The sequence below is a fragment of the Rattus norvegicus genome, chromosome 3, assembly GCF_021556685.1.
Source record: "Rattus norvegicus strain SHRSP/BbbUtx chromosome 3, alternate assembly SHRSP_T2T, whole genome shotgun sequence".
NCBI classification, from domain to species: Eukaryota; Metazoa; Chordata; class Mammalia; order Rodentia; family Muridae; genus Rattus; species Rattus norvegicus.
Genome location: NC_141536.1, coordinates 52,570,318 through 52,590,412, shown reverse-complemented (window position 1 = coordinate 52,590,412; position 20,095 = coordinate 52,570,318). Strand labels below are relative to the sequence as shown.

At 37.2% G+C, this 20,095-nt stretch overlaps 1 protein-coding gene across 1 annotated transcript in view; it reads right to left on the bottom strand.

The window, feature by feature from the left end:
• The window catches only part of 4932414N04Rikl (RIKEN cDNA 4932414N04 gene like), a 240,381-nt gene that overhangs the window by 151,508 nt on the left and 68,778 nt on the right, over nucleotides 1-20,095 (bottom strand). Inside the window, exons 32-38 of the mRNA XM_087654922.1 lie at nucleotides 17,903-17,999; nucleotides 16,447-16,517; nucleotides 10,316-10,409; nucleotides 7,184-7,248; nucleotides 4,986-5,082; nucleotides 1,786-1,826; nucleotides 1,615-1,687 (exon numbers count right to left, since the gene is read on the bottom strand). Coding sequence (XP_087511048.1) covers nucleotides 1,615-1,687; nucleotides 1,786-1,826; nucleotides 4,986-5,082; nucleotides 7,184-7,248; nucleotides 10,316-10,409; nucleotides 16,447-16,517; nucleotides 17,903-17,999 — 538 coding nt within the window. The remainder of the gene's footprint in view (nucleotides 1-1,614; nucleotides 1,688-1,785; nucleotides 1,827-4,985; nucleotides 5,083-7,183; nucleotides 7,249-10,315; nucleotides 10,410-16,446; nucleotides 16,518-17,902; nucleotides 18,000-20,095) is intronic.

Sequence of the window (20,095 nt, the reverse complement as noted above, 5' to 3'; positions counted from 1 at the left end):
AAGTTATGATAACATTTCATGTGTGCTAAAATACATGGGAGGGTAGAAATCGTGGGAACAAAATATGCTAGAAATAGGTGGAAACGAAAATTACTCAAAAACACATGAGCTTGTGAGAATAGGAAATGCTTGCTTGGGAATGTGCAAGAAAAGGGATGATAGATCAAAATTCAAAGTCACGGAATTGACTCAACTTTGCTTGTTAAATTATCATAAATGTTGGAATACTTAGACAGACTAGTATTTTTAAGTGCCCCATGGTCGAACCTGCACTAGAGGTAGAAGAGCATAGTGGGAGTTAAGATAAAATTTGAGTGACACACAACCATTGATAGCTCATAAGGATAAGGAGTCAAGCATTTTATGTTTTATTTCTCTTGGATTTCTTTATTCATTTTAATTGTATTTCCATGTTTAAGAAGACAGAATGTCAGCAACGTATGATATGTGCAGGAAAAACTCAAAATAAGGGGCCACATGCTTGAGCCCAAGAAATGGTCCAGAAACATTCATAATGTTGTTATATTGTCAATACTCTATTCGTGTCTAATGATGGTATTAAGTAACTAAAAGTCCAGTGAACGGGTGAAAGAATACCTAATACGTGAAGAACGGTATGGCATGTGAAAGCTGAACCTCAGTAATTTGTTAAATGTCACTTGACTGCTTTGTGTCTGTTTCAGTGTTCTGCAATGAAGTGATGCAAGTAGCTGTCTTGTTCCAGGTGTCTTCCTTTTCAGGGACACCTGGGAAATTACCAGGCAAGTTGAGGACAAAGGCTTCATCTGTAAAACACACTAACGGACAGATCTTTCCTATAAGGCTCAAAAGAAAGTAGTTAAAGGGAGTAGAGACAGAGTAAGAAGTCGAGTGACCATGTCCTGGGCAGGCCCTTGACTTTCTGGTGTATGTATCATCCACAACAAATAATTTGTAATCATTAATTATACACAAAATAATTATTTAATAGGAAACATTCACATATATAGGGTTATGTTACATGATACCATGTGACCTTATAATACATATGTTGGCTCATATGCTCTGTTTCAATGGACCTTAAGTGTGAATCAGCACAGAGATCAAATGCCATGGCAAAGTAAATAAATAGAAGAAAGATCTAGTGCATACTTGGCCATGAAACCCAGGAGGAAAGAAAATGTGACTTTACTATGCAAATACACTGATAAATAGCTCATTCTTCAGGATAGGCCTGAATTCCAAAGGCCGGGTGAATTTGATTAAAATCTCCTTAGCATCAGGAAACACAGGTGTTCTCAGTGGAGGCCACTTCTCCAATAACTGGCTCTAAACTTAGAAAAAAATAACACACTTAATCACCAACCAATGAGAATTTCTCAACTGGTACAGGATTTCAAACCGTGTGGACTCTAGGATGAGGAGACATACACGTTAAACTCTCCACATAAGTTTATACTTTAAAGCCTCCCCTCCCCCCAGACTTGTCTATGCCATTTCTTCAAAAGCCAATGTCAGCAAGGAAGTGTAAATGTTTCTTCAGATTTTGGTGAGCAAAGACGAGTAATGAGAACATGATAAACACTTCACATATTTAAACTACTTCTCACCGAAATAAATAATACAGCAAGTTACCTGGTTCCCACGACCTTTCCTGCCTCTTTGCCACTGCTCTGTTTAGAAACGAACTTTTCCTTTTAACGGTAGGCTGTGTAGATACGGAGGGAAATATGTCAATGAGTATCTTTTACATAGAACACACAGTCAATTATACATGGAACAATGGAACGATATAACATTTATTACCTTGAGCTGAGGAGGACTTTCCTTTGAAAAATCTGAAAATACTAAAAGGTATATAATCAGTAATGTAAAAACCATCCAAAGAAAACAACTGTCAATCATTTGAAACTCGCAAAGCTCTGAACCCTAACAGTTAACTCAGGGCATTGAAATGGCTTAGGTTTCGGTCTTTGGGGATAATTGCTTATCTCTGTTCCTAGTTCTAGGTGAGAAAAACAAACTGATAGTAGTAGTATTAACATCTTTTTTTTTTTTTTTGGTTCTTTTTTTTGGAGCTGGGGACCGAACCCAGGGCCTTGCGCTTCCTAGGCAAGTGCTCTACCACTGAGCTAAATCCCCAACCCCTAGTATTAACATCTCGACTAACTTAAAAGTATGACTTTCAGAGTTAGACATGATTCTAATGAGCATAACTTAGGAAAAAGCAAACACATTAATTTGAATGTGCTAAGACATGAAAAGAAAGGGGTTCTTTAATCAGAGGACGAAATGGGACACAGAGGGTCTACTGCCCTTATTCCAGTGATGGAAACAGCTTAAGACCATGTTTTTTATTAGTATTTATCAGAAGCATTCATTCTTTCATATTATAATAAAATTTCCATGTCATTCCTTGTAATTCAGGAAGACTAAAGAGATAATGAGAATTCTGTTTAAGAAATGTAGAATGTCTTTATATCCATGAACATTTCCATAAACTTGGAGTGTCTGGTTATACACCTTTATTATTATTTTATTTAAAATGCACACAGGGTGCTGATATAGTTACAGTTCCCCGTTGATTGGGGACCTTGAGGCTTCTAGATCAACTTAATCAGTAGGTATGAAAACCAAGCACTAGAATTAGTGAGTCTTTGATTTTTTTCACTGAAACAGAATATCAGAATTGAGTGGGTGTTTGTACCCTTTTAAATAGATCAAGTCCAAGGAATATGAAGTACAAACCACAACTGTGTGATTCAGGAAATGAATAGCGTAATACATTTTCTTCATCATTACATATATAATTACTAATATATAGTTAATTAGATATGATTATATAATTATCAATACATTTTATTAATTATATGTAGATAAATATTTTTATTCCACATTGGTCTTTGTTCTACTTTATTTACATCTATTTCATTAGTATGAAATGAGACATAGATTTCTATTAGTGATAACATCACCTGCATAACAAGGGTCCTTGTGATAGAATGGAAAATTTAATATCTGAGCATTATGAAAAGAGTTGAAATGATGAACTCGCTAAAATACTAGCACTTAATTCTGCTTCCATCAAACTATCCTGCTATAGATATTGAGTTTTTGGGTTTGATGCATGGAGGAAGTACTCTTGAATTTCCTAAACACAAGTTCCAATTTTATAAAAATCAAATGTTTGCATTCCTCACGTGAAAAGACCTCACTTAAAACTCAAATAATGACTAGAATTATAGACTTCATTCTGCTAATTTTTGTTATATATATCACATTCCTCTTACTTAGCAGTAATATCATTCATTATATCATAAAATACAAAATAATGAACCTATTTCCTTATATAGAGAATTATATAATGACTGTAAAAGAAACTAAAACTGCCTTTTTTTCCTTTTCTTTTTTTTTTCTTTTTTCTTTTTTTCGGAGCTGGGGACCGAACCCAGGGCCTTGCGCTTGCTAGGCAAGCGCTCTACCACTGAGCTAAATCCCCAACCCCAAAACTGCCTTTTTTTCTCTTTGCAAATTATCTGTTCATTAGAATCAGAAGCAAGCCCTATTTTTGCTTTGGTTGTGTATCAACTTAGTAAACAGTGGATCACTGTAACATATTTAATAACTGCTTCTCAGATAGGCTTGGTAGATTAGATACCCAAGAATAACCCATAATCCCACAGCTGCTGAGTCATGCTATCAATTCTGTCATGGTATATCAAAGATTATTCACTAAATTGAAAAATATCTATTGTGCACATTCTATGTCCTGAATCTGTAACTTCAGTTTACCTCTCTACAATCCAGTCTTTTCCTGTTGTCACACTTGCAAAACTACAGAAGAAATGACACATTTCAGAGTGGCTATTTGTCCTGTCTATGGCTTCCTTTGGCCTGACACGGATGAACCTGGGGTTTTCTTCTTGCTTTTTCTCTCCTTCTGAATTATTTATTACCCCCAAAAGCAATCTTTTATATGACATTGATTTCTTTTCATGTATGACTTAACAACTTTGTCTCTATTTACATTAGGTAAACCAAACGTATGTGTTCATGATGGACCACTATGATATATAATGTCATCACCATCATATGAAAGAAAGAAATGATGGAATTCTCTTTTGTACCTTCAATACCCAGTTATCTCTTAGAATAATATTTTCTACTTTAACCACTTTCACCATCATTAAGTTCTGCCATCATTAACTTTAACAGGTTTTTGTTGTTTTCCAACACTCCTCTGCACATTAGCTACTTTGCTCGGGGTGGGACAGAATACATAACAAGATACAATTTGACAGAAGAAGGATTTAGTCAGTTTTGGCTTTAGGCTCTTTCTTCCCCCTGGCAGAGAAAGAATGTAGGCAGGAGGACAGAGAGTCACATGAGACCTCCAGTCAGTAAGCAGAATGTGGAAGAAGGTGTGGCTGGACCAGAGAACATCACAACCTGTCCTCAGCGACCCACTTTCTCTAACAGTCTCACCTACAGGAGAGACTGGGTTCCCAGCCAGTGCCACCAGATGGGGACCATTTTTGGAAACTATGAACTAGAAATGTTTCCCTAAGCATTTCTAACCACATTATACCCCTTCCCTAGCTTCTGTTAATGTACCCCAAACTCCCCCTTCTCTCATTTCCCTGTCTTCTCTGCATTCATTACGTCTAACCACCCCTTGGTAGTACCATTTCTTATAACTTATTCAAAAATCCTACTTCTTTACTGGCACAATCAATTATAGGGTTTGCTAAGCCAGGAATAGATATCAATCTTATTACCATTTAGCGTGTCTTTTGACTTAAGATATAATTAATAAGTAAAAAATGTGTCTATTAGGGGTTGGGGATTTAGCTCAGTGGTAGAGCACTTGCCTAGCAAGCGCAGGGCCCTGGGTTTGGTCCTCAGCTCCGGAAAAGAAAAAAAAAATGTGTCTATTACAAAACCCTGGTTGTCATGATTTAAATACATATCCCATCAACAGACTGCTAATAAAATATAATTCATACCTTTCATTTCACCCTTTCCGGTATTTTCTCTTCTTGGATCCGCAGTCTCTGACATATGACCCACAGCTTGCTCCTGAGAAGGACGCTCAGACGTAGACTGAGAAGAAAGAAAAAGGAGTCCCACCAAATGTCATCTTCCCTTCCAAGAAATGACAGCTCCTCATTGTAAGAGCAAAGACTAGAATGAAGGAAAGGTTTGAGTCTACTGGATGTCATTTGTATGAAAATGTTAATATACATTTCTATCAATTCCAGCTTTGGACTTCTTTTGGATGATACAAAACAAGAACATAAAAACCCATTAAAACCAGTTTTAGAGAAAGAGTAGTACTAGGTGTCAAATATGTGGTAGGGTGTTAGACAGAATTAAAAATGTATTCACATTAATATATAAAAATAAAATTGAAATCATGCATGTAGACACAAAATTCCTTCCAACTGTGGACCTATTCCAAAGAACATTTGTACTTTTCCAATTAAAATAAATAGAGCACACAATTATATCCCCATCTTTAACAAAGTAACTAACAACTGAGAATAAAAAGTGAGGAAAGCCTAACACCATCAAAGATAAAGATCACAGACATCTAAAGATATTTCCATGACAACAAACAAAAAATATCTGGGTCTCATTTCTTATCCTGAAAGTAAAAACTCATTACCAATATTTTAGTGTTAGTAAATAATATTGCAATATACCCTTATGATGAATTTTTAACAGAAATCTATCTGTATAGAAGGAGAATCTTTTACTAATGAAATCAGGTAGAACAGAGGCTTCAACAAGGTCTTGTTTGACGACATAGACTCTTTTAAATCAATATTTAACATCTCTTCTGTGTAATAGTACAAACATCATGCAAAATCAACAAACCCTAGGTGAATAAAGCATCTGTAGGTGCTTTTTTAGTTATGAAATGTCATTTAGTCATGACCATGGTAAATAATGGATGCTATGAAAGAAAATACATAGAATGCAAAAAATATACTCAATGGAAAACAAAAATCTACATTGAATTTCCTGAAAAATGAAAGCACACTTACAAAATTTACATACAGAAACAAATCCCTACCAAGTAGCGTATCACTGACTTGGAATAGTTCCTATTATCAGTGTTATGTTGAAGAAAAAGAGAGCATTTGCCAGCCAGTGAAAGAGTAGATTGTCTGTCACACTGCCAATATGGTCAGCATTTCAGGTTGCTTATTTAAGTTAAACAATTTAGTGAAAAATCCTAACTTCTGATGATAATTTTAACAATAAGAAAATAGGTTGGATTAAATTAAGAAAATTTATTTTGGACCACATTTAGATAATTTTCTGTAAGCTCTAGAAAGGACATGTAGCATAAACCCTACCGAGTGAGAACTTGTAGGAATGAACTTCTAGGAATTCACGCCTACTAAGAAAAGGAGCACTAGAATTCATTTAGTGTCTGAAATGTACCAGACACCCGTTTGCACATTTTCTTGTTTGTCTCTTCTGAGTATGAAGATGACTGAAGATATTTGTCCCATCCCTGCTTCTTGGTCATTTACTAGTTAGAAGAGAGTCTTAGGAGCAGATGTGAGCCAGTACATTCTGGCAAGTGGGCCTTCCTCCTATTCATTGGCATAGCTAACATTACTCCAGTTGTTAGAGTATAACTTAAATATTACACACAATTGATTGTAATTATAGATTCCACTCCAAATCCAACCAACAATAATTACAGACTGTCTCTGTATTAAATGATCCTTTACTTTGTTTGTGAAGTATATTTTTAGAATGTCAAAGTGGCATATGAATACTAAAAGTTTTCTGAAAATGAAATCTGCTTAGATACGTGAATCAAGACGAATCATCGGTACTAAGACCACTGGCAGGTCTGCTAATAGCAGGGCATAGTAACTCTATAAAATTTGTCAATTTATAGCCTTTAGGTGAAGATAAATCATCAAGGTACACTAGGGGTGAGCGCAAACATGCTCCATGCTGGACATGCATATGCTCCTACTGGGCACTGAGTTGAGCTGTGTGACTCTGCATTCTACTTTACGATATGGAGTCTTCTAGATCGATCTAAACAATCACTATGAGGTAAGTACTTTTTAATTAATAAATTGTGGAAGAGCCAGGAATGTGATTTTATTTACATGTTATAATTACCTAAACAAAAGAAAGCAGTATGAAAGAAGGTCCCCTAATATTTACATACCAGTGAGTCCACACTTGCCCTGCTGCCGGGCCTTCTGAGCTTTCCTATGGCTGTCACTCCGTTGCCTGATAATAATAATGACGGAGGGGTATATGTGAATACAGTAAAATATACAGCATGACACGGGATGAACACATTCGAAAAGAAATATTGTTCCAACTTAGTTAAAATAAAAGTGAAACTTTTACCCCCTCCAGGAATTGTTCTAGTTACAATTACTCTTTAGTTGAAGATGTAATTCTTTGGGAGACACATATAATTATGGAACATTTTCATATATATGTATGAATACATACATATAATTTGTACAAACCATAATTTGCTCTGGGTATAAGGAATATAATGATTTCAAAGATTCACTCAGAAATGTATTCAATCAACTTAAATGCACAGATGCTAGGGAAAAGTATTCAATTTTAGTGTAAACTGTTCTCATTGTAAAAAAAAAATGAAATCACTTGTGGCTGACTAAATGGCTCAACAAGTAGAGCCTTGCCACCCAGTCTAGTCACCTGACTTCAATCCCAGTGAAGGAGAGTACTGACTTCCACAGGTTGTCATCTGACCTCCACAAAAGAGCCATAGCATACCCGTATACACACAAAAGTGTCACACACAAGAGCAAGAAGAGAAGAGAAAGGTTTAAGCAACAGCACTTTCATCAAAAATGACTGTTTTCCCCATGTATGAGCACGGATACATTCAAGAAGATTCTGTTCACTTCGTTGACATCATCCTTGCTCTCTTCTCAGGGTCATACTGCCATCCGATGTCTTCACTGAGGAGCAGGGACACGGGGTGTGGGGTGGCTTGGGCTCACTGGCCAGCCAGCTTAGCTTGAACAGAGATCGCCATGTTCTGCTAAAAGAAACTGTCCCCAAACAAGGTGGAAGAAGACCTGAGCCATTGGTCTCCTTACAACTGTTCATGTGTGCACAGAAAATACAAATATGCAGAGAGAACCATGCTGACCCAGGAAAGAGAGAGTACTGGCTGGTTTTGTGTGTCAACTTGACATGAGTTGGAGTTATCACAGAGACAGGAGTCTCCCTTGAGGAAATGCCTTCGTGAGATCCAGATGTAAGGCATTTTCTCAATTAGTGATGGGGGGAGGGAGACACAGCCCCGGGTGAGTAGTGCCATCCCTGGGCTGGTGGTCCTGGGTTCTAAAAGAGAGCAAGCTGAGCAAGCCAGGGGAAGCAAGCCAGTAAGCAGCACCCTCCATGGCCTCTGCATCAATTCCTGCCTCCAGGTTCCTGTACTATGTCTGATGAAGACTCTGTCCAGTCCTGACTTCCTTTGGTGATGAACAGCAATGTGGAAGTGTAAGTTGAATAAACCCTTTCCTCCTCAACTTGCTTCATGGTCATGGTGTTTCATTGTAGCAATAAAAAAACCTGACGAAGACAGACAGCATAAATAAAAAATAAAATAAAATGTGTTATCATTTGGCCATCAGATCTATGTAAGTAGGTGCAGTTCAACCCATTACAGCAATTCTGACTTCAGAAATAAATACTTTAATGTTTTTGCCTGAAAAATGAAGTTGATTTCATGTATTCTGTCAGTCCTGCTTTTTAAATGGAGCACTGACATAATCAAGTGGTACTCACTTTTAAGATACCTGTTGCTTTTGTACTAACACTTGAATAATCAGGTTTTTATGACTAACAATTTTGGAGTCAAAACACCTGGTAATGGATTTGCAAGTCTAGCACTCCCTCTGCTTCCCAAATGTATACAGCGGCTGTGAGGGACACTTCAGAGGTTTTGCTTTGCTGATGCGTGTGTGTGTGCGTGCGTGTGTGTGTGTGTGTGTGTGTGTGTGTGTGTGTGTGTGTGTGTGTGTTCATTCAAAATCAACATCCCATGATGTTCTTCAGGAAATATACCCCTTGTTTGTTGGGATGGGGATTCTTATTCGTCTGGATCTGGCTGATTCAGCAAGACTGACTGGGCAGTGACTTTTACTATCTTCTTGTCCCTACCTCCCAGGATATGGGATTACAAGGAGCTAGCAATGTGTCCCACTTTTTATACATGTATTGTGGTGATTAAGTTTGAGTTGATGCAATCAGAACAGCAGAACACATTATATCATAGAGAATTAACAGGCTGAACCCAATAGGAAATGAAAATATTCTATTCTTTCTCACTTTATCCTTCCTTTCATTGTGATGTATCACACCATCACCCAATGATCCTTTACAGAGATCATTGATGACTGCCTCAGAAATTATTTATTTGGTGACAGGTTTCTTCATGAATCAGTGACAAATACAGAATTCCAGAACTGCTGATGTCTGATGTCAATTTTGTCATGGTGGTTCAGCAAATTTGAGAATTCATGGTCAATATGCTTCCATAATTCGATTAACCTCAATTTACCTTTAAAAATCTTTTTGACTGTCTATTATGTAATCACATGTCTACAACACTAAAGCCGAAGAAGATATCATATATTCCCAAATAAGCATTTGATCTGGCCTTGGTGGAACCGACACCCTCACAACTCACCCTGTTTTTTCCTCTTATTCTCATATGGTATTGCATAGGACACTATTTTGAGTCACATCTCAGTGTAAGGCATTCATTTCTAATCCTGTAGAAATGGTTGCCTATGTTTTTCCTTATCTTAGGAGTATCAAACATGGGTCTGTGTGATGGCGAACCACAATGTGTAATTATGTTCCACGGAGGAAGAGGAATGGAAATGTGTGCCTCTGTTGCCTCCACAGTGAGCTAACAGACAAGCTTCTTGTATTTTTTTTAATAATTCTGTATTATTACAGAGCGTTGATTTCTCAAATATTCTCGGTATTTTGCAAATACCCCTCTGTACCCTCCTCAGTTTATGTTACTTCCTATACTAAGTATGTTTCCTGACATTCATCACTGTGTCCTTTCTCTTTCCTTGTGTCCTACTCCTAAGGTACTATGAACTTTTGTCATCTGTTAAGCAACTCAGCTTCGTTAAGTGTCACACTTGAGAGAGTGCATTATAAACATTCTTATCACCGTTCTCTCACGGTATGAGACATAGGTAAATATTTCTGTGTGCCAGCATGCATTAACATTCCTGGTTTATATAAACATTTCTTTAAAGGTTACTCATAAAAATATGGAATTTACCTTTCAGTTCTCCTCTTGCCGTATTTTCTCCCATCTGATCTCTGCTTCTAATCAAAGGATTCACGTCTACCCTCTGTGGCAGATCTGAGAAAGTCTGTTTAAAAAATAATATTAAAAATGAGTGGCAGAGCATAAGCTTCTCCTTCTAAGGAGATCTGAATGCCTCGTTTTAAAAGCCCTGAATATGTCAGATGAGGAGAGTTGGTGCTGGAATCCTGTCATTTGAGCAGGGTACACATCTAAACCAGGTAACTTTTGTCTTCCCATGGTCACTAACAATGAATATCAACAGGGAAGCCTAGCAAAAACACTGTGGTAGGAACAAGATAGATATATATATATATACATATACATATATACATATATATATATATCAATAGGGAATGATTATTTGTTAGTAGTTGTGGAAATGAATAACTCATATTGCATATGTCCACATAAGGAACTCTCCCTTATGAAAACGAAAGCCAAAATTAATTTGCATTATTTTCAAATTAAAGTCACTACCACAAATGTGTTAACCTCACAGTTTTAATAAAACAACTCACACATGAACACAGTTAGGAACATTATACAACCAAAAATACTCAGAAAAAATCTTACTGCTATCATCATAAAAAACAGCAAAATCAAAGTGTGTCTCCTTCAATATCCCAGTGGTAACACAGCATGGTCATCTTAGCAATGGAATAAAAGTGGTAACAGAAGTTGAAATGTGTACTATCATATTAAATCAAACCTCTAATTAAATTATATTCACTGTTCACTGATGGAGGGATTGGTGCTAATGTGCTCATGTAAAATGAACACTCTGGCACGGCCTTGTTTCACAGCATCTCCTTTTTAAAATCAAATTTCAACACCAGCCTGAAGAATTGAAGAAATATTTATGATGTATTATGTAAAAATGCCTGACACCCTTTATCTTCACAGGACCCTGTGTTTAATAATTAGAGGTTGTGCTTTCTTGTATCTCATCAGTAAATATCATTAGGTAATGCTGATGATGAAGAAATGAGCTTGTGAGCAGGAAGACACTTTGAAATACCAAATTCAACAGTCACTTCCTAGAAGAATAAGGGGATATTTGTTAATGCTGCAAACTGAAGCTCACTCTTGTTAGTATAGCAGATGGAAGGATGGATACAGAACAGAGTTAACCAGTTAATAAATTTCAATGAGATGGTACTTTGAAAAGAAAAGAGGATATAGGCCGTGAAGTGATTTAATTATCTGCATATTCATGAGACTATATTTAGATCTTAACTCTTTAGTGTGTTATGAAGTTATATATATATATATATGCATATATATATGTAGTATATTTGGGCAATTTTCAGAAATAGATTTTACAACAATATAAAGGTGATACTTACTTTTAAGCACAAGAAGATTCTCAGAATATTTAAATATAATGAGCTAAAATATTTGTATAACTACTAAATCAATTTGTGATTAAGCATTATATAGAGTAATCGAACATATTATTTTATTTTTCCAATGTCATTTTAATAATCCAGTGTTAAATAAGAATCTTCACTTTAGTCTCTGCTCCCAAACCCCGTGGGAGAGAGACCTCACCGCCTGATCAGGTGGGCACTCCTGAGGCTGCAGAGCGGAGGAGACCAATAACACTGCCCACCCCTGCCCACATCCCTGGCCCAAGAGGCAACTGTATAAGGCCTCTGGGTTCCCGTAGGGGAGGGCCCAGGAGCGGCAGGATCCCTGTGCCTGAGACACCGCCGGAACCTGAAGGAAACAGACCGGATAAACAGTTCTCTGCACCCAAATCCCGTGGGAGGGAGAGCTAAACCTTCAGAGAGGCAGACACGCCTGGGAAACCAGAAGAGACTGCACTATGTGCAAATCCAGACGCCAGAGGAAAACACCAAACGCCATCTGGAACCCTGGTGCACGGAGGCTCCCGGAAAGAGCGGCGCAGATCTTCCCAGTTGCTGCTGCCGCGGAGAGGACTTAGGCAGTACCCCACGAGCAAACTTGAGCCTTGGAACCACAGGTAGGACCAACTTTTCCCCTGCAAGAAACCTGCCTGGTGAACTCAAGACACAGGCCCACAGGAACAGCTGAAGACCTGTAGAGAGGAAAAACTACACGCCCGAAAGCAGAACACTCTGTCCCCATAACTGGCTGAAAGAAAACAGGAAAACAGGTCTACAGCACTCCTGACACACAGGCTTATAGGACAGTCTAGCCACGGTCAGAAATAGCAGAACAAAGTAACACTAGAGATAATCTGATGGCGAGAGGCAAGCGCAGGAACCCAAGCAACAGAAACCAAGACTACATGGCATCATCGGAGCCCAATTCTCCCACCAAAGCAAACACGGAATATCCAAACACACCAGAAAAGCAAGACCTAGTTTCAAAATCATATTTGATCATGATGCTGGAGGACTTCAAGAAAGACATAAAGAACTCCCTTAGAGAACAAGTAGAAGCCTACAGAGAGGAATCGCAAAAATCCCTGAAAGAATTCCAGGAAAACACAATCAAACAGTTGAAGGAATTAAAAATGGAAATAGAAGCAATCAAGAAAGAACACATGGAAACAACCCTGGACATAGAAAATCAAAAGAAAAGACAAGGAGCTGTAGATACAAGCTTCACCAACAGAATACAAGAGATGGAAGAGAGAATCTCGGGAGCAGAAGATTCCATAGAAATCATTGACTCAACTGTCAAAGATAATGTAAAGCAGAAAAAGCTACTGGTCCAAAACATACAGGAAATCCAGGACTCAATGAGAAGATCAAACCTAAGGATAATAGGTATAGAAGAGAGTGAAGACTCCCAGCTCAAAGGACCAGTAAATATCTTCAACAAAATCATAGAAGAAAACTTCCCTAACCTAAAAAAAGAGATACCCATAGGCATACAAGAAGCCTACAGAACTCCAAATAGATTGGACCAGAAAAGAAATACCTCCCGTCACATAATAGTCAAAACACCAAACGCACAAAATAAAGAAAGAATATTAAAAGCAGTAAGGGAAAAAGGTCAAGTAACATATAAAGGCAGACCTATCAGAATCACACCAGACTTTTCGCCAGAAACTATGAAGGCCAGAAGATCCTGGACAGATGTCATACAGACCCTAAGAGAACACAAATGCCAGCCCAGGTTACTGTATCCTGCAAAACTCTCAATTAACATAGATGGAGAAACCAAGATATTCCATGACAAAACCAAATTTACACAATATCTTTCTACAAATCCAGCACTACAAAGGATAATAAAGGGTAAAGCCCAACATAAGGAGGCAAGCTATACCCTAGAAGAAGCAAGAAACTAATCGTCTTGGCAACAAAACAAAGAGAATGAAAGCACACAAACATAACCTCACATCCAAATATGAATATAACAGGAAGCAATAATCACTATTCCTTAATATCTCTCAACATCAATGGCCTCAACTCCCCAATAAAAAGACATAGATTAACAAACTGGATACGCAATGAGGACCCTGCATTCTGCTGCCTACAGGAAACACACCTCAGAGACAAAGACAGACACTACCTCAGAGTGAAAGGCTGGAAAACAACTTTCCAAGCAAATGGTCAGAAGAAGCAAGCTGGAGTAGCCATTCTAATATCAAATAAAATCAATTTTCAATTAAAAGTCATCAAAAAAGATAAGGAAGGACACTTCATATTCATCAAAGGAAAAATCCAGCAAGATGAACTCTCAATCCTCATCTTCGATTGGTTTATATACAAGTGTGCAATTTCTAGGCTTGAAAGTAAAATGATGCTATCTGGTGCTGGATAGAGGAGCCTTATTTTTTATTATGGCAGCTTGCTATTTTTGTAACATGGTGATTTGGTTGAACACAATAAAGTACAGTAGTAACTGATCTCCCCCTCTTCCTGGATGAGTGAGGAGATGATTAAATGTTGATGTCAGCATCCATGAGCATATTCAGATGAGCTTCTGCTTCTGTTGAAAAGGATGCTGTGTTTGATTGTGGTCCGAAGCTTTGAAGCACTACTTGGCATCTCCTTCCTTGGAGGTCTCACTGTTTAAACATAACAGATTTGATAGCTTGTTGGTAAGGTGAGGTCCAGCTTGTCTCCACTAGGTCATCTTCATGTGAATCCGGTGGTTATACGGTTTTGTTCTAGGGATATTTCATTTTTTTAATAACGGTTTTAGCTGACATTCATGGAGAGAATGAATCCTTAGAACTGTGCCACTAGTGAAAGGAAATCCTGTCTAGAGTATGTTTCTTTACAAAGCTGTGTCACACCATCCTTTGGGCCCTCTGCTGGAAAAGTAGAATCAAGTCTTAAATAATGCCTTTTAAATTGTATCCTCTAGTATTATAGATGTAGGACAGTACTGTATCATACCTCTGTGGATGTAAAATAGCTTGTACCTGCTTTATGATACGTAGTAGTGACCGTGCTTTATCAGAGCTGTTTTTAATGATGTTGCTCAGAATGTTTTCTTTCCAGATGATGATTGAAAAGCTAATTTAAAAAAAAAATGGTGCCAGGTACCACAAGAGTAACAGAACTGTGCTGTTTTCTCGGGTTTTGTTTTTTTACCTTTTTTTTTTCAATGGAGTGTGCTAGATGTCTCTACAGTTTTGTTCAGATGACTGCAGAACCTGGAAAAGCTGTTGCTGCTGTTGATGCATAACACACTGCTATTATTGGTCTTTTTATATAAATATAAATATATATATACAGATATATAATTTGAATTTTTTGAAACTTTACCTGTGCTGTCAACTTTCGAAAAAAGTATCCCTGTTTACTGTGTTGAGTTGGCACTGTACAGAAATTAACAGCCATATTGGTCTAGAAATGTTGAACTTAAGTTTTTTCCATTTGTACAGGGGTAACACACTGTATTAAATATGTAAGGTCTTATATACGTGGGTTTGATTACAAAAACTAATAAAGTATTCTCTAAATTAAAAAAAAAAAGTCAGGTTCTGGGAACGGACTGGAAGGAGTTAGAGAAAGAGGAAACCATAATCGGGATATATTGTATGGGGAAGAAACGTTTATTTTTAATAAAAGAAAAAATATGTCAAAAAAAAAAGAATCTTCACTTTACATATTTGTATACCCAAGGCTTTATTGCTAAAAACACCACCTACACAAGCTATTGGATATGAAGGTGTCTGTCTGGTGACTACATAAAGTCTTCACTCATACATTCCAGCGCGTTTGGTACAGAGTGGTGTTCTGCAAGCTACCAAAGGAGAAATGCAAATACCAACCCAGCCACAAACCATTTGATCAACAATAGTGTCCTGCCTGAAAGATACGCCAGTGTAACGGTAGCACGAATCTCGTGGGAACAAACAACTGACATTTGATTTAACTTATTGTTCAGGCCAAGATACAGAACCCAGACCCAACACTGCTTGAATGTCCAAGAACCAAGAATTAGATAGCCTAGGAACCTAGAGTAAAACCAAATACCACTGTGCTATTTTTTTTTAATGTAGCATTAAACTGATTCCTATTGACATTCTGATATACTCATGGATCAGTGTTTGGTCCAGCCATCATCAGAGAAGCTTCCTCCTGCAGCAGATGGGAACAAATACAGAGGCCCACAACAAGACAAAATGCAGATTGAAAGACCTTGGAACACTCGGCCGTAAATGGGATGTCCCCATCAAATCCTCCCCGGGCTCAGGGAATTTGGCAGAAACAATGTAATAGCTATATGGACCCTAGGAAAACGCAGCCCTCTAAGTGAACATGATCTACACATGTATGACCTCACGGAGACTGAGGCAGCATGCCCAGGGCAGCATAGGACTACTCTGGTCATTCGCACATACATTATGGTTTTCAGGTTAGTGTTTAATGACTATGTGAGCCTCTGTTTCTTGTGCCTTATCTTAGACTCTTTTCCTTCTGATTGCTGATTTTGTGTAATTTCAATGTGTTAGTTTTTGTTTAATGTTATTTTATTTCATTATTTTTCCCTTAGAAGCCTGTTTGTTTTCTAGTGAGAGGTGGAAAAAGGTGGACCCAGATGTGAGTGGAGATGGGGAGGAACTGAGAGGAGCAGAGGGAAGGAAAATGGGGGCATATTATGGGAGAATAAACCTGTATTTATAAGAGGAAAAGTAAAAGACTGCCTACCCATGAGTGGTCGCTCACACTGCTTTCACTGTGGCTTTGCTCGTCTCTGGACATCATTTTCTTGACTTCTGCTGGTAAATACACATATTTGATTAAAATGAGCTACAATGAGATGGTAGGCGAAATGAAGCCTCACATTTACACTAATTTAGACTTAAAAATTAAGCTTTCATCTTCTTGGTGAATGGATTGATCACCTTTAATCTTTCTTTGAAGAAATAATCAGTATTAAATAGTTGTAATTTTGCAAAACTTGATACAGACAGATGGAGACTCAGACAAACCCATGTTTGTTTAATGCTGAAAGAATTCAATTGTTTAAAAATCTGAATCCAAAAGATTCATCTATGAATCCATCAACTCAGCATCAATGAACAAACCATAATGTGCAATACTACTAATGTATTCACATGACAATGCTCACTTCTTTCAATATCGTGGTATCTGAGTATCTCAATATCTGAACAACATGCATATCAATCAGCAAAACTTTTATCTAAATAAATTTTTAGATTATTATAATTACATTGTTTCTCCCCTTGTTTGCTTTCCTCCAAACCATACTAAGTACTCACCTTACTATCTTTCAAATACAAGGCCATTTTCTTTAATTATTACCACATGCATATAAGTTAGCATTTGTACATGCATGTGTATGGATGCATGTTTGTATGTGTATTCCCAAACACAACAATGCAGCCAGCTTAGTCTGTGTAACGTTATCTTTATGCATATGTCCAGGGCTGATCATTTGGTGTTGAAGAATAACAATGAGAAGGGTGCTGTTCCCACTCACCACCGACTCCCTCTCTAACTCCTGCTAACACACCCTTTCCACCTTCACATCCTTTACTTTCTTTTTAAAGCCCCTAGAGTCAACTTATTGCTGTCCAGTATGCACACGAGTACTGATCCATCTACCAGAACATTCACAACCTACCAAGCACTGCACACCTGAACAAAATTATTTTCCCTCTCATAGTAGCCATCAACTGGCATTTAATTCTTCAGCTACAGATGGGGCCTCATACAGCCATCCCCAATCCATGCGAGGATGTTAACTAGCTTGATGGCCTGTAGATCTCCTGCCAGCAATCACAGCTACTATGAATCATGTGCAATGACTCTTTCATATCCAGAAGAGCAGTCCTTCCTGTTCTCTGGCTCTCACAGTTTTTTTTTTCTGTCCACACTTCATTGAAGTTCTTTAAGCCTTGGGAGATTGATATTTTTGTTCCATTCATATTGTTCTTACTGTAACTTGACTTCTCTTCTAATTTATAATACATAAAATGGCAATTTCTTTGGCTACTGGAATGCATCAGGTGTCCTGGTTTAGAAGGAATATTCCTTCTGACAGATTTCTTTTGACAGAATTCGGAATTGGATTCAAATATCTACTGGTGAGATAATTCTTCTATCTCAATAACGAGCTGTAAGCTAACATAGTCCTTACCAGTCATTCTTCCAGTGGCCACCTTTTGTGCTTGTTGGTCTGATATCCTCCGTAAATAACCCAAAATCTTCTTTAATCCATATGTCTCAGAGATACTCTGTTAGGAGGGATACCAAAACTGATTTTCACTAAATCGCACTCACTTATAGAGCACAAGTGAATTTCTTATTGAAAAAGAATGATACTGAAAATTGAGAGAGTAATGTATTTGAAACTACATTGTTTCAGTAGAGAACCTGTTATAGGTAACCTACGTCAAGCTTTTTTCCTGTCATTTTATGGCCACTGACTACATAAACTAAACCATGGAGATCCATCGCATACATAATAATAGCTAGCAGAAATACGTCAACAGTGAAAAGGTGTGATCACTAAACTCTACATGCATTCTATAGAGAAATAAGAGGATAGTTTTAAATTTATAAAGCATCACCTGTCAATAAAAAAGCTGATGGCCAATGAGCTGAGGCAGGAAATAGAAGGAGGGACACTGGCAGGAAGAGAGGATTCTGGGAAGTAGTGAGAGAATAAGAAGAGAGGTGCTGAGGGATATGCTGAGTGAGATGCTAGAAATGATGCTGAGGAGACGAGAAGGAAGAGGCAGCCTAGGACTGCAGGAGAGGTAACTATAACCATGCAGGAGACACAATAGTTTGGACGGGTTAAATAAATTACAAGCTAGTCAAGGATCGAGCCAAAGCTTATGGCTTAGGCATTTAGCAATAAATAATAAGTATTAGAGTCCTTATCAACTCTGGATACTAAATGGCTGGAAGGAAAAATGGCATTAGGTTTTTTACAATATACTGAAAAATATTTAAAAAAAGGATACTTGCTATAGTAGAAATTAATGAAGAGGAATAATTTCAGTGCTCAATATCATATTGAAGGAAGAGGAGGGTAGGCAGCTAGTAAAAGCTTTAGTTGTATTCCAAGTTGTATATGTCAAGAAAACTATATTTCCAGTTTGTTCTAGACAAAGAGGGACTAGAAAACTAAAGTATTCATTGCAAATATTTAAATAACAAGAAAATATCAGAATGAAAATTAGAATGTAATAAAGAGAAATAATGTTAGACTGTGCTGTATAACATGCAAATATCAGCATGAATAATACTGTATTCCAACTGAAGGAGAACCTCAGAAATGTCAAGCAAACTTTAACAAGACGAGGAGCGTAAGAGCATTGTGACCTGGAGCATCTACTCATTTGCCTATTAATCTACAAGAACAAAGGCGACTAAAGTATGTGTGTCTTTCTTTATATGTCAGTAATTCCAAAATCTAATGATGAAGAGATGTGATCCACTGTACTCTATGTCCTACGTAGCAAGCTCCAAGTGATTAACTTGACTGATATGTTCTCATTGTAAGGCTGATTTTTAATTTCATACTCAGAGAGATCTACTCTGGCTAGATAATGGCTATACTGTCCATGTTATTCTGTTTTCCACTGAAGCACATATTCTGACCTAAAAGTGTTCTGTTACCTTGTTTTATTCTCCTGTGATCATGTCATAGAACCTTATATGTAATCTTATATGCTTGCCTATCACATAAAATAGGAAAAAATGTATGCAATTTCAAAATCTATTACGCACCCATCTGATTACCTCAAGTATCAATGAGAACATTCTCATAACATGTTTATTAAAAGTTTTTGGAAATGTGAATTCTTTGTAGTAATGGGTGCCAATATGAATTAAATTATGTTCATTATAATTTTCACTAAGAACAAACATATTTTTTGACATTTTCTATTTTGATTCATTGAAATGTAGATAATTCAGAAATATTTTCATATACTAATAACAAAATGTCACATTCTGCAAGTGGACATTCTCTTAATGGGTATTGTTATTTAACTTCTGAATCATACAGACTGAAGAAGCTATGAAAAGTTGAATCTTTAGTCACTGGAGTGATCACATTCTATATGAAACCAATTTGCAAGTCACTGTATTGTTTCAACTGTAACATTAAATGTTTTCTCATTAGATATAATTTTTATCTACGTATTTTATCATCATGAGGTAGTTGTACAAGTTGGAGCACAAGCGAGGATCAGGTATGTGGCAGCAAATTCAAGTGTCATGTCTAGCTCTAAGCTAATTCAGACTCTGAAAATATCCTGAAAACCATCACAATGTAAATGTTTTAAATCTAAATAGTAAGTCGAGATCAATCAATCAT